Below are 14,161 nucleotides of genomic sequence, written 5' to 3' on the forward strand. Positions count from 1 at the left end.
CACCCGGGGCACAGTGAACACATACCCATGTCACAGTGAGCACATACCTGGGGCACAGTGAGCACATACCTGGGGCACAGTGAGCACATAATGAGGAGTCAGAGGACACATCTTGGTACAATACTCAATATGACAGTTTCAGCAGACGATGTTAGGTGGCACAGTGGGCACATACCCTGAATGTCAGGTACAGTGGAGCGTCTATAGAAGATACCTGTCATTGGGGGTTATCCCATAGAGCACACTAATCCCTACATGAACATGGATGACATTGTCATTGGAGGAATAATACTCCAGCAACCCCAAGCGATGATGTTCTATCTCCAGCCTGAGCCCTCATACCCCCCATATCTCCATCGCAGAACACAGCCATCTCTCCGCTTTCCCCGGCCCCGTCTATCTGCCTCCCCCGTTGTTGTCTCTCCTCGCCCCTCCCTCCCCTCTCCTGTCAATCAGCCGGTTGTTATGGTAACAGATTCCGGGCTGGTTGCAGCTCAGTGATCGCAGCATCCAGAGCAAGGAGCGGTACCTACTACCGGGAGCACAGCGAGCGGCGCCGGACACACACACACCGACACCGGGCCTTCCTCATGCATCCTCCGTGGACTCTCGGAGCTCTTCTCGGGCTGCCCGTCCTCCTCTGTCTCCTCCCCGGGCTACTGCTGGTCTCCGCCGAGCTCCCCGGGGGACCATGCGGAGGCGAACCGTGCGACATCGGCGACACTCAGGTACGTCCAATGTGGGCAGCCGATCTGTATGAGGACCGACAGCGGGCATAGCTAGAGTCTGACACCTGAGCCGAACAGCCTCATTGTCCTCTGCGAAACTAGGAGAGACTGACATTGTAGGCGAGGGACACGTGACACAAAGGTGATAGATGACACAAAGGTGATAGATGACACATGACTAGATGACACAAAGGTATAGTGATAGATGACACAAAGGTATAGTCAGTGATAGATATAAAGGTTTAGTGACAGATGACACAAAGGTATAGTGATAGATGACACAAAGGTATGGTGACAGATGACACAAAGGTATAGTGATAGATGACACAAAGGTATGGTGACAGATGACACAAAGGTATAGTGATAGATGACACAAAGGTATAGTGATAGATGACACAACCGTATAGTGACAGATGACACAAATGTATAGTGATAGATGACACAAAGGTATAGTGATAGATGATATAAAGGTATAGTGATAGATGATACAAATGTATAGTGATAGATGACACACGGGTATAGGGATAGATGATATAAAGGTATAGTGATAGATGACACAAAGGTATAGTGATAGATGATACAAAGGTATACTGATAGATGATACAAAGGTATAGTGATAGATGATATAAATGGTATAGTGATAGATGACACAAAGGTATAGTGATAGATGATATAAAGGTATAGTGATAGATGACACAAAGGTATAGTGATAGATGACACAAAGGTCTATTGATAGATGATATAAAGGTATAGTGATAGATGATATAAAGGTATAGTGATAGATGACACAAAGGTATAGTGATAGATGATATAAAGGTATAGTGATAGATGACACAAAGGTATAGTGATAGATGACACAAAGGTCTATTGATAGATGATATAAAGGTATAGTGATAGATGATATAAAGGTATAGTGACAGATGACACAAAGGTATAGTGATAGATGATACAAAGGTATAGTGATAGATGATATAAAGATATAGTGACAGATTACACAAAGCTATATTGGTAGATGACACAAAGGTATAGTGATAGATTATATAAAGGTATAGTGATAGATGACAGATAGCTGACACAAGGGTATATTGACAGATGACACAAAGGTATATTGACAAATGACACAAAGGTATAGTGATAGATGATAGATAGATCATACAAAGGTATAGTGATAGATGATAGATAGATCATACAAAGGTATAGTGATAAATGATAGATAGATCATACAAAGGTATAGTGATAGATGATAGATAGATCATACAAAGGTATAGTGATAGATGATAGATAGATCATACAAAGGTATAGTGATAGATGATAGATAGATCATACAAAGGTATAGTGATAGATGATAGATAGATCATACAAAGGTATAGTGATAGATGATAGATAGATCATACAAAGGTATAGTGATAGATGATAGATAGATCATACAAAGGTATAGTGATAGATGATAGATAGATCATACAAAGGTATAGTGATAGATGATAGATAGATCATACAAAGGTATAGTGATAGATGATAGATAGATCATACAAAGGTATAGTGATAGATGATAGATAGATCATACAAAGGTATAGTGATAGATGATAGATAGATCATACAAAGGTATAGTGATAGATGATAGATAGATCATACAAAGGTATAGTGATAGATGATAGATAGATCATACAAAGGTATAGTGATAGATGATAGATAGATCATACAAAGGTATAGTGATAGATGATAGATAGATCATACAAAGGTATAGTGATAGATGATAGATAGATCATACAAAGGTATAGTGATAGATGATAGATAGATCATACAAAGGTATAGTGATAGATGATAGATAGATCATACAAAGGTATAGTGATAGATGATAGATAGATCATACAAAGGTATAGTGATAGATGATAGATAGATCATACAAAGGTATAGTGATAGATGATAGATAGATCATACAAAGGTATAGTGATAGATGATAGATAGATCATACAAAGGTATAGTGATAGATGATAGATAGATCATACAAAGGTATAGTGATAGAGGAGAAGTTGCAGAGTGAGCCCCCCTGTGTGTGTGGCTGAGCGGCAGAGGATCGTTCCATATAAGTGATATGTACCAATCCTCTGTGGAGGACAAACACTGGAGCGTTCAGCTGATCACTCCAGTGTTTGTAAATAACTGGGGACACATAGTACTAAGGTATAGTGATAGATGACACAAAGGTATAGTGATAGATCATACTAAGGTCTAGTGATAGATGATACAAAGGTATAGTGATAGATGACACAAAGGTATAGTGATAGATGATACTAAGGTCTAGTGATAGATGATACAAAGGTATAGTGATAGATGACACAAAGGTATAGTGATAGATGATACTAAGGTATAGTGATAGATGATAGAATATTGATACATGCAGTGATAGATGATACAAAGGTATAGTGATAGATGATACTAAGGTATAGTGATAGATGATACTAAGGTATAGTGATAGATGATAGAATATTGATACATGCAGTGATAGATGATACAAAGGTATAGTGAGAGATGATACAAAGGTATAGTGAGAGATGATACTAAGGTCTAGTGAGAGATGATACTAAGGTCTAGTGATAGATGATAGAATATTGATACATGCAGTGATAGATGATACAAAGGTATAGTGATAGATGATACAAAGGTATAGTAATAGATGATACTAAGGTCTAGTGATAGATGATACTAAGGTATAGTGATAGATGATAGAATATTGATACATGCAGTGATAGATGATACTAAGGTATAGTGATAGATGATAGAATATTGATACATGCAGTGATAGATGACACAAAGGTATAGTGATAGATGATACTAAGGTATAGTGATAGGTGATAGAATATTGATACATGCAGTGATAGATGATACTACTGTCTAGTGATAGATGATACTACGGTCTAGTGATAGGTGATAGAATATTGATACATGCAGTGATAGATGATACAAAGGTCTAGTGATAGATGATACAAAGGTCTAGTGATAGATGATACTAAGGTCTAGTGATAGATGATACTAAGGTCTAGTGATAGATGATACTAAGGTATAGTGGTAGATGATACAAAGGTATAGTGATAGATGATACTAAGGTATAGTGATAGATGATAGAATATTGATACATGCAGTGATAGATGATACAAAGGTCTAGTGATAGATGATACTAAGGTCTAGTGATAGGTGATAGAATATTGATACATGCAGTGATAGATGATACAAAGGTCTAGTGATAGGTGATAAATAAAAGATTATCACCTATCACTAGATATAACCTATCACCTATCATGTACCTTATAAATAATAAGGTAGATGATAGATAGTTTACAGACAGATGATAGTTTGATACTCATTGATAAGTGATAGATTATTACCTGTACATACCAGTAATGGTACACATGGACTGTATGGTCATTGTGCATGTCATGTCCATTGATATATATCTATACATAAAAGTATATATACTGTATAGCAATGAAAAGTTAACCCTTGCTACTCCTCTGGTGGATGGATGTGGTCACATGGCGGCTTTCTGTGTGACATTCGGACAGATGTGTAGCGCTCACCTGGCTCCGGCTAGGTGCCGGGGAATACCGTATATTATGAGTTGTACATGGACGTCTCCTGTTACCTGCTTGCCATGTTTCCAGGCAGTGAGGTGGCTGCTTTCTAGTCTCAGGCCACCAAGAGGACCTTGTGGGTTTTGACAGACAAAAGAACAGGCTTTCTATCTTGGGAGAAGGCACGAAGCACTGTTGCCTCTAGTGTGATGTGTGATGTCTGTAGTGTGATGTGTGATGTCTGTAGTGTGATGTGTGATGCTTTGTGTAGTTGTGATGGTTATTTTTCCACATAGATGACAAGTTAAAAGAGAAGAAAGGATTTCTAACTGAGAGGCATGTACTTGGGGAGCAATCACATGAAAGCTTTTGATGCCTCTGATGATGGGTTGAATGGGTAGATGCCTCTGATGATGGGTAGATGCCTCTGATGATAGGTAGATGCCTCTGATGATAGGTAGATGCCTCTGATGATGGGTAGATGCCTCTGATGATAGGTAGATGCCTCTGATGATGGGTAGATGCCCCTGAGGATAGGTAGATGCCTCTGATGATGGGTAGAAGCCTCTGATGATGGGTAGATGCCTCTGATGATAGGTAGATGCCTCTGATGATAGGTAGATGCCTCTGATGATGGGTAGATGCCTCTGATGATAGGTAGATGCCTCTGATGATAGGTAGATGCCTCTGATGATAAGTAGATGCCTCTGATGATAGGTAGATGCCTCTGATGATAAGTAGATGCCTCTGATGATGGGTAGATGCCTCTGAGGATAGGTAGATGACTCTGATGATGGGTAGAAGCCTATAATAAGGGAGAATGCCTCTGATGATAGGTAGATGCCTCTGATAATGGGTAGATGCCTCTGACGATGGGTAGATGCCTCTGATAATGGGTAGATGCCTCTGACGATGGGTAGATGCCTCTGATGATGGGTAGATGCCCCTGATGATGGGTAGATGCCTCTGATGATGGGTAGATGCCCCTAATGATGGGTAGTTGCCTCTGACGATGGGTAGTTGCCTCTGACGATGGGTAGTTGCCTCTGATGATGGGTAGATGCCTCTGATGATAGGTAGATGCCTCTGATGATAGGTAGATGCCTCTGATGATAGGTAGATGCCTGTGATGATGGGTAGAAGCCTATAATAAGGGTAGATGCCTCTGATGATAGGTAGATGCCTCTGATGATAGGTAGATGCCTCTGATGATGGGTAGAAGCCTATAATAAGGGTAGATGCCTCTGATGATAGGTAGATGCCTCTGATGATAGGTAGATGCCTCTCATGATGGGTAGATGCCTCTGATGATAGGAGGATGCCTCTGATGATGGGTAGATGCCTCTGATGATGGTTAGATGCCTCTGATGATGGGTAGATGCCTATAATAAGGGTAGATGCCTATGATGATAGGTAGATGCCTCTGATGATAGGTAGATGCCTCTCATGATGGGTAGATGCCTCTGATGATAGGAGGATGCCTATGATGATGGGTAGATGCATCTGATGATAGGAAGATGCCACTGTTGGTAGGTAGATGCCTCTGATGGTAGATAGATGCCTCTGATAATGGGTAGATGCCTCTGACGATGGGTAGATGCCTCTGACGATGGGTAGATGCCTCTGATAATGGGTAGATGCCTCTGATGATAGGAGGATGCCACTGATGATGGGTAGATGCCTCGGATGATGGGTAGATGCCTCTGATGATAGGAAGATGCCTCTGATGGTAGGTAGGTGCCTCTGATAATGGGTAGATGCCTCTGATAATGGGTAGATGCCTATGATAAGGGTAGATGCCTCTGATGATGGGTAGATGCCTCTGATGATAGGTAGATGCCTGTGATAATGGGTAGTTTCCTCTGATGATGGGTTGATGCCTTTGATGATGGGTAGCTGCCGCTGATGATAGGTAGATGCTTCTGATGATGGGTAGATTCCTCTGATGATGGGTAGATGCCTCTGAGGATAGGTACCATGTTTCCCCGAAAGTAAGACCTAGCGCTATCTTCAGGGATTTCTGTACTATAAGACCTACCCTGAAAATAAGACCTAGTTCGGGGTAGGTCTTATATTACAGAAATCCCTGAAGATAGTGCTAGGTCTTATTTTCGGGGTAGCTATACATATAACTGAATTTTAAATGTAAAGACCAGCCGCAGCTCCCGCCCACACGCCCATCCACACGTCCGATGGAAGCGGCATATCATCCGCCAACTTCGGGACCGGCAACAGCACGCCGCCTTCTGGGACCTCGCCCAGTCCTGTGAGTACTCCCCCCCCAGCCCGGTAAGACATCCCCCGAAAATAAGACCTAGTGTCGTTTTTCGTGCAAAAAAATAAATAAGACAGTGTCTTAGTTTCGGGGAAACACGGTAGATGCCTCTGATGATGGGTAGTTGCTTCTGATGATAGGTAGTTCCCTCTCATGATGGGTAGATGCCTCTGATGATGGGTCGATGTCTCTAATAATGGGTAGTTGCCCCTGATGATGGGTAGTTGCCTCTGATGATGGGTAGATGCCTCTGATGATAGGTAGATGCCTCTGATGATGGGTAGTTGCCTCTGATGATGGGTAGTTCCCTCTGATGATGGGTAGTTCCCTCTCATGATGGGTAGATGACTCTGATGATGGGTAGTTGCCTCTGATGATGGGTAGTTCCCTCTCATGATGGGTAGATGCCTCTGATGATGGGTAGATGCCTCTGATGATGGGTAGTTGCCTCTGATGATGGGTAGTTTCCTCTGATGATGGGTAGATGCCTCTGATGATGGGTAGTTTCCTCTGATGATGGGTAGTTTCCTCTGAGGATGGGTAGATGCCTCTGATGATGGGTAGATGCCTCTGATGATGGGTAGATGCCTCTGATGATGGGTAGATGCCTCTGATGATGGGTAGTTTCCTCTGATGATGGGTAGATGCCTCTGATGATGGGTAGTTTCCTCTGATGATGGGTAGATGCCTCTGATGATGGGTAGTTTCCTCTGATGATGGGTAGATGTCTCTCATGATGGGTAGCTGCCCCTGATGATGGGTAGAGCTTTTATAGTCTTTTATATAGACATGTGTCTGTTCTTTATGTACCTGCTATTTACCAACACAGTGCACTGTGTGGTGATCACACTTTTCCTATCAAGTACCGGAATCTGAAAATAACAGTCACAGCAAGAACCTCAGGTGGGAGGTACGTGTCAATGAATGGATTACTCATACACCTGTGATTAAACCAATTTCATGCACGTGCAACGTAAAACGACAATCACATGTCTTTGCGCAGTACAAATCGTGGCCTATAATCAGTGAATGTGTTTTTTTTTAGATCTCTCCATTTTTAAAATGGACTTTATGTTTAATCTCACATAGTGAGTGCAGTTTGATAAGATGACCATTTCACACAAGATCATCATTCCTTTGTTACCAATGTCCTCTGTTTGCAGATTTGGTTTGCAGAGTATGGGGATCATATTGAGTGCCATGTGTCATCAGTTGGTGGCAGGCTGGCTTTTAGTACCAGTAATATGCCAAAGTTAGCAGAATGCCATGCTGGATGTTGTATAGGCTTCTAGCAGGATGTAATGTAGAGCTTGACTAATATGTCACTTTCCTCGGCCTACATACTGTACATATGCATATTCAAGATCTGAAGGTGTATGTGTACTTGAAGGAGCCAAGAGATCACATTGTGTTGCAGTAGTTTTTCTACTACACATGCAATGCCATTATATACTCGGTGTACTGGGCTCCGAGCGCTGCGGGCAACACTTGTATACTCCATGTACTTGTCAGCCTTACATTAACATTTCTCGCTATAGGCAGAATGATTTCATCTTGTCAGCAGAATGTGGCGTTTAGTTGTAATGTCATTTTTGCAGAATACTTTTATATGAATTGGGATTGTTTCATGTTCATTTTTTTAAATGTATTTTGTAAAATCTGTAAAGGGTCAGACCACCCAGACTGATATTTTAGCTGTTGGTGGTGTCTGTTGGGCTAAATTGCCCTCTTCCTTCCCATTCCTCATCAGTAGTGATATTTTCTGTCATGGTTCCTGGCTCTGGAGTTTTGTGATGTCCCAACTCAAAATTTAGGTGCTTCCATTCTTCCATTCCTCTCCTTAAAGGAGGTGTAAAGTCCCGACTTATACTATCCTGTTATAACATCCGCATTGTAATAGGAATACATACTAGGGTTGTTTCTGATAATGCAATCAAATCTTGCTTGAAAAAAATCCCTTTTATGTAGTGAGTATTGCCTTCTGTCTGCCCATCACTTTCATCAACTTCCTGGATTCCTAGTATGCTTTGCATCTTTTTCCTTGCTGCTTGATGTGATGCGATATCGATTCCTCAAGACTACGTAGCCCATAATGCAATGCTTGCCGCAAGCACTGGTAATGTTACATTGTGTAGACGTTGAGTTGTAGTTCAGAAGGCAGGCTCTTTCAGAGGTGTAACACAACGAAGTGCAGATTCACAGAGCTGAGTGGAATTGTGTCAGTGCATTGAGGAAGTACATCCTATGGGCATCTTTAATAAATAAGTTTACAAACTTCTAGATGGATATGGTTAGTAGGAGTGGGATAGAACTTATGGAAATTCAATATAAACACTTTATTTTTATTTTTTTACCACAGATACCCTTTAATATTTTTTAAATTTCATTTTAACCATGAAATTTAAATTGTGAAAACTATACAAGCCACAAAGCGCTGCACAAACTGTTGGCGCTATATAAATCCTGTATAATAATACTATTAGGAGTGAGATAGAACCTATGGAAATTCAATATAGAAATATAGATTTATTTTTAGTTTTTGACCATTGATGCCCTTTGATGTAAAATGTATTAGAATCCAGCAGGAAGAGGGGAAGCTCCTCACAATGGCAGGTCTAGTGACTCAGAAGTTTTAAAGTGACCCTAAACTCAGGAATTAAATCTTAAAAATACAATCAAGTACCTCAACTATTAACCAAAATGTATCTTATTTGTGTATCACTCGGCTGTAGATCCTCAAATCATCTCTGAATTGGTGCTGACACTGTCCTTCCTTCTGGAGGGGGGCTACTTTTGTTCCCCATGGTCCTTGTGTGTGTTGTAAAGTAGTCACCGCTCCAAGCTCACTCCTGTGATGGACTACAATCTCAATACAAATTAGAAAACTGGAACATGAGATTGTAGTACATGGCAGGATTGAGCTTGGAGCGGTGGCTACTTTACAACACACACAGGGACCATACTGAATAAAAGTAGCCACCCTCCAGAAGGAAGGACAGTGTCAGCACCAGTTCAGAGATGATTTGAGGATCTACAGCCGAGTGATACACAAATAAGATACATTTTTTTGTAATAGTTAAGGTACTTGAATGTATTTTTAAGATACAATTCCTGAGTTTAGTGTCACTTTAAGTGCACCTAAGCCCAAAACCTTTTCCTACTTTTGGATAGGGTGGTGAGGGATAAGAGCCCCTGTTAGGTTGTGATTACCGTCTGTGCCCCCGCTAGGGAGAGGCTTTCTCTCTATTTGTTTTGGCGAACACTATCTCTTGGACTGAAAGTAATCTAAAAATCCAAAATTGTAAATTGTCACCAGTAGAGAAGGAGAGGAGAAATCCTCCATTGGTGACCCTGGACGAGAGAAGATCACTCAATTCAGATGTTCTTCATGAGGCCAATGCACTCTGTTCTTTTGTTTTATTGTTGCTTCAGACTGCTCTACCTGAACATGCATTTTCGGCCCAGGTGTTTCTTAGAACTACAGTAGCTTTTTTTCCACCTTGAAACAATTTTTGCATTATGGTGTATCAACAAAGAGATGTCAATATTTTTCATGAGTTATTAAGATGTTGATAAATTGATGTGCATCGTTGACTGCTCTGTGGGATGTGGGAGTTCTTAGTAGCTTTCTTTTTGTGTAATATTTATGTTATAATTGTATCATTTCTGTTATAACAAAAAACACTCGAGAAGATTGCACTTTGCCAATTCATGTGACTCTGCCTGAAACACCATAGACAGGGGCATCCCTACACCTCTCACCACCTGAGACCAAAGATCTATGAGCAAAACCAGGCACATGTGCAGACTGCAAGCCCGAACTCTGGTTCTAGCTTTCTGACATCTATATTGAATAAAGAAGTATCTGGACGATTAAATGGAGTGTGACGCTTCAATTTACAATCCAGCAACATTGTCTACCGAGCAATTTGAAGACCAACATCTCTGCGCCTCCAATGAAATGTCCCCTCATCCGACACATTTCATCTCTGTCTCTATTCTGATTACTTACAAGGCGGGGTTGCCAAGTATAATTACAACACAACCCAATGCTGGCTTCAAACTAACCAAAAATAGCCAAGACCCAGCAATAAAAAAATGTGCTTATAACATTTCCAATAATAATTGGCCAGAGACTAGTCACCTGGCAGCCATGACTATATTGGAGATGCAGAAAGTAGACCATCTGATGTAGGGGGGAACAATATGCTGACTGTTGAATTCATTTATGGCGAGTTCACCCATTTCAGTGCAAGCAAGCCTCGTCAGCTTCTATTGGACCATTTGCGGAGCGGGTCTGCGCCTGGCTTTATTAGAGATTAGCAGCTTCTACTGAGCGGAAGATAACATATGGAAAACTTTTGTGTTAAAGCTTAGAGAATGGAAGCTAATGTCCTATGTGCAATATACATGTAGACCGTACTGCTAAGCCAGAAATGGAAATCTCAGTTTTATGTACTGCACTTTGTACTACCTTATTTATGTTTGCATTGCTTTATTAAACATAGAAGAGTCCGATAATATTGGTCATTGATTCTATTTAGTGATTTCCATAAATTCTTTTTTTTTATATTCCCTTTTCCATTATAACACCGCAGTTTACCTTAAAGTATTATTTAAGCAGACCTTAACCCATATCTTTAAAATAACAACAAACACACCATTAGAATGTTTAGTAATGACAATCTACAAACACATACTTCTAGATAATTGCCGGCTTTGTATTGTTTGCATTCCTTATTCCTCTTTTCTTCCCCAGTCTTCTGACAGTGGCCATGTTTACTAAGGGCAGATTACTAGCTCTCATTTTACTTCCTGAAACTCTGGCACATGTGACTATACAGGTGACTAGGACATGTGACCATGCACATCATCTCAGGGGAGGAAAACGCCTTTATCTGAGATCTCGTGAGATTACAGATGAGATTTCCCAGCAATGCTCTGCTGATGACAAGGCAATCCCAGAGTGCATTGCTTTGCCAAACTGAAGTCGTTTTGCCCTTTCAAAGAAGGAAGTGAAGGCTGTGCGAGTGTAAGTATTTCATAATCACAGCATTTTACACCTGACATGTCTATGTTATTATTAATCATCACACATAAAAGGGATGCATTGGTGGAATTTGATTTGTGAGTGTAAAGGTCTGCTTTAAACTCTCAAACTTTTTTCAATAATAAATCCAGATCAAACAAATATACATTGCCCAGCAAATTATGTATTTATGTTTTTATCCAAACACTTACAGTCATCATGTTTTTGAACAGCCCCAACTCTCTCAGCTCAGTGTCCCTGAACTCCCTGTCCAGTTTAAGATCATAAGGGACAGAGCAATCTCCAGCAGCTCCAGCAGCTGTCCATCTAAGAGTTTAGAAAAGGGAGCAGGGGACTGGCCTACCTTGCTGTGTCTGTGTGTTTGTGGAGACATGCCACACTTACTAGCACACACAAGGGTGGCTTCATAGGACCCTGCAAGAGAAAGGAGCCACCTGAAAACAGAATATCACGGCCAGTGCTCAGGGGACCAGCTGATTCTGCAGGAAACTACATTTTTTAAACATCAAGTAGCAGCATCCACTGTAAGTGATTTCATTAGCATATGAAATAGCTTAAACACCTTTTGACTTTAATATCACTTTAAATACAATCAGAAGGAAAATTGAAGACCCAAAATGATTTGGTAACATCAGATCCTGTTCAGTTCACGCAGTAGAATGCTAAAGTCTTCAAGGCCTTCAATCTGCAGGCTGCTGTATATTCCTGAAAGGAAAAGGTCACACTGAAAGAACTGTATGCAAATGTCATCATGAAATGTCATCAACCAACAAGAGAGTTCTGCGTTATATTATGGTGTACCATTATTTATCACATTAATAAACAAAGGATGGGCTGGAAATGCTCATTTGGCCATAAATATATTTAAATTTTTATGGAAGACCAGGAAAGTATGTCCCATGTTGTAGTAGGTTTTCTTTGGGGTCGTTGGGGTTGCTTCATGAAAGAAAATGATGCGGATCACTTTGCATGGGAGTTTACACTTTGTAATTAAATGTTCACTTAGCTTTGTGAATGAGATGAATCTCTGCTGCCTTCCAATACCCAATCAAGCAAGCAAAAATATATATATATTCTTTATTTTTGATGCATGTGATTAGGGATGCACCCATACTAGTATCGCTGCCAATACCAAGTATTTGGGCGAGTACTCGTAATCTCCCAAATGCTCCGATACCTTCTCTGATACCTGAACTTTCGGTCAGACGAAGATTTCCTCTGACTGGCAGTGCTGTATCGGAACAAAGAACCGGCTTCCCGTCCAGTCAGGAAGCTGGGAGGCGGGTCATTACTGGCCGCCTGGCTTCCTAATTGGCCGGGAAGCTGGCTCGATGCTGAATGGCTGGGAAGCCGGTTACAATCGAGCCCGCCAAATAACATGGAGCCGGCTTCCCAGGCAATCAGTAAGCCAGGCGGTATGTCATTACCTGCCGCACGGCTTCCTGATTGCCTGGGAAGCCAGCTCCATGCCAGCGGAAGCACTGGTATCGGTACTCGGTATCAGCTAGTACCGAAAGCAAAATATCGGTACTTGTACTCCATACCGAAAAACCAGTATTGGTGCATCCCTACATGTGTTTTGGTATTCTTTACAAAGTAAATTCTCACCACATTCACTAAGCCTATGTGTTATTACTAAATCAACTCTATTGTCTCAGGAGCCCTTGTTGGAATGGATCTACTATGTCCCCCACACCACCTTTATAGGACTTATTTGGTATAGGTAGTAACCGCTGTAAGGTAATAACAGAAGGAACACCCTGCTGTCAGTTTATTTAATGGTGGACATGCTGTTTATGTTGCTGTGTCCACAAGAGACAAAGGGACAGCTGATACTGAATGTACATAGTATGGATATGATCATCTGGACTGGTCTGTAGAGGGAGTGGAACTCAGTATGGATGTTTACTGTTTAAAGGATGAGTGCAGTTTAAAGTTTTGGCCCCCTTAGGCTCTGTTCACACAAGGCAATTACCGTATTTGCTGGCGTATAAGACGACTCGGCATATCTCTTACCTTAACTCCACGTCCCCGCAGTGTCCTCCATCTTCCGTGTTCCGTCCTTCAGCCACATACAGTATACCGCGCTGAGCCTATCACAGCAGGCTTTGTATTCATTAATACAAAGCCTGTATTAATGAATACAAAGCCTGCTGTGATAGGCTCAGCGCGGTATACTGTATGTAGCGTTGGCTACATACAGTATACCGCGCTGAGCCTATCACAGCAGGCTTTGTATTCATTAATACAAAGCCTGTATTAATGAATACAAAGCCTGCTGTGATAGGCTCAGCGCGGTATACTGTATGTAGCGTTGGCTACATACAGTATACCGCGCTGAGCCTATCACAGCAGGCTTTGTATTCATTAATACAAAGCCTGTATTAATGAATACAAAGCCTGCTGTGATAGGCTCAGCGCGGTATACTGTATGTAGCGTTGGCTACATACAGTATACCGCGCTGAGCCTATCACAGCAGGCTTTGTATTCATTAATACAAAGCCTGTATTAATGAATACAAAGCCTGCTGTGATAGGC

General features: G+C 41.2%; 1 protein-coding gene across 1 annotated transcript in view; it reads left to right on the forward strand.

The window, feature by feature from the left end:
• The first annotated feature begins 435 nt into the window (after positions 1–435).
• Positions 436–14,161, forward strand: part of DNER (delta/notch like EGF repeat containing) — a 169,196-nt gene continuing 155,470 nt past the window's right edge. Inside the window, exon 1 of the mRNA XM_018568368.1 lies at positions 436–728. Within this exon, the coding sequence (XP_018423870.1) occupies positions 591–728 (138 nt within the window). The 5' untranslated portion in view covers positions 436–590. The remainder of the gene's footprint in view (positions 729–14,161) is intronic.

The sequence above is a fragment of the Nanorana parkeri genome, unplaced genomic scaffold (assembly GCF_000935625.1).
Source record: "Nanorana parkeri isolate BGI_ZX_2015 unplaced genomic scaffold, ASM93562v1 scaffold1176, whole genome shotgun sequence".
NCBI lineage: Eukaryota > Metazoa > Chordata > Amphibia > Anura > Dicroglossidae > Nanorana > Nanorana parkeri.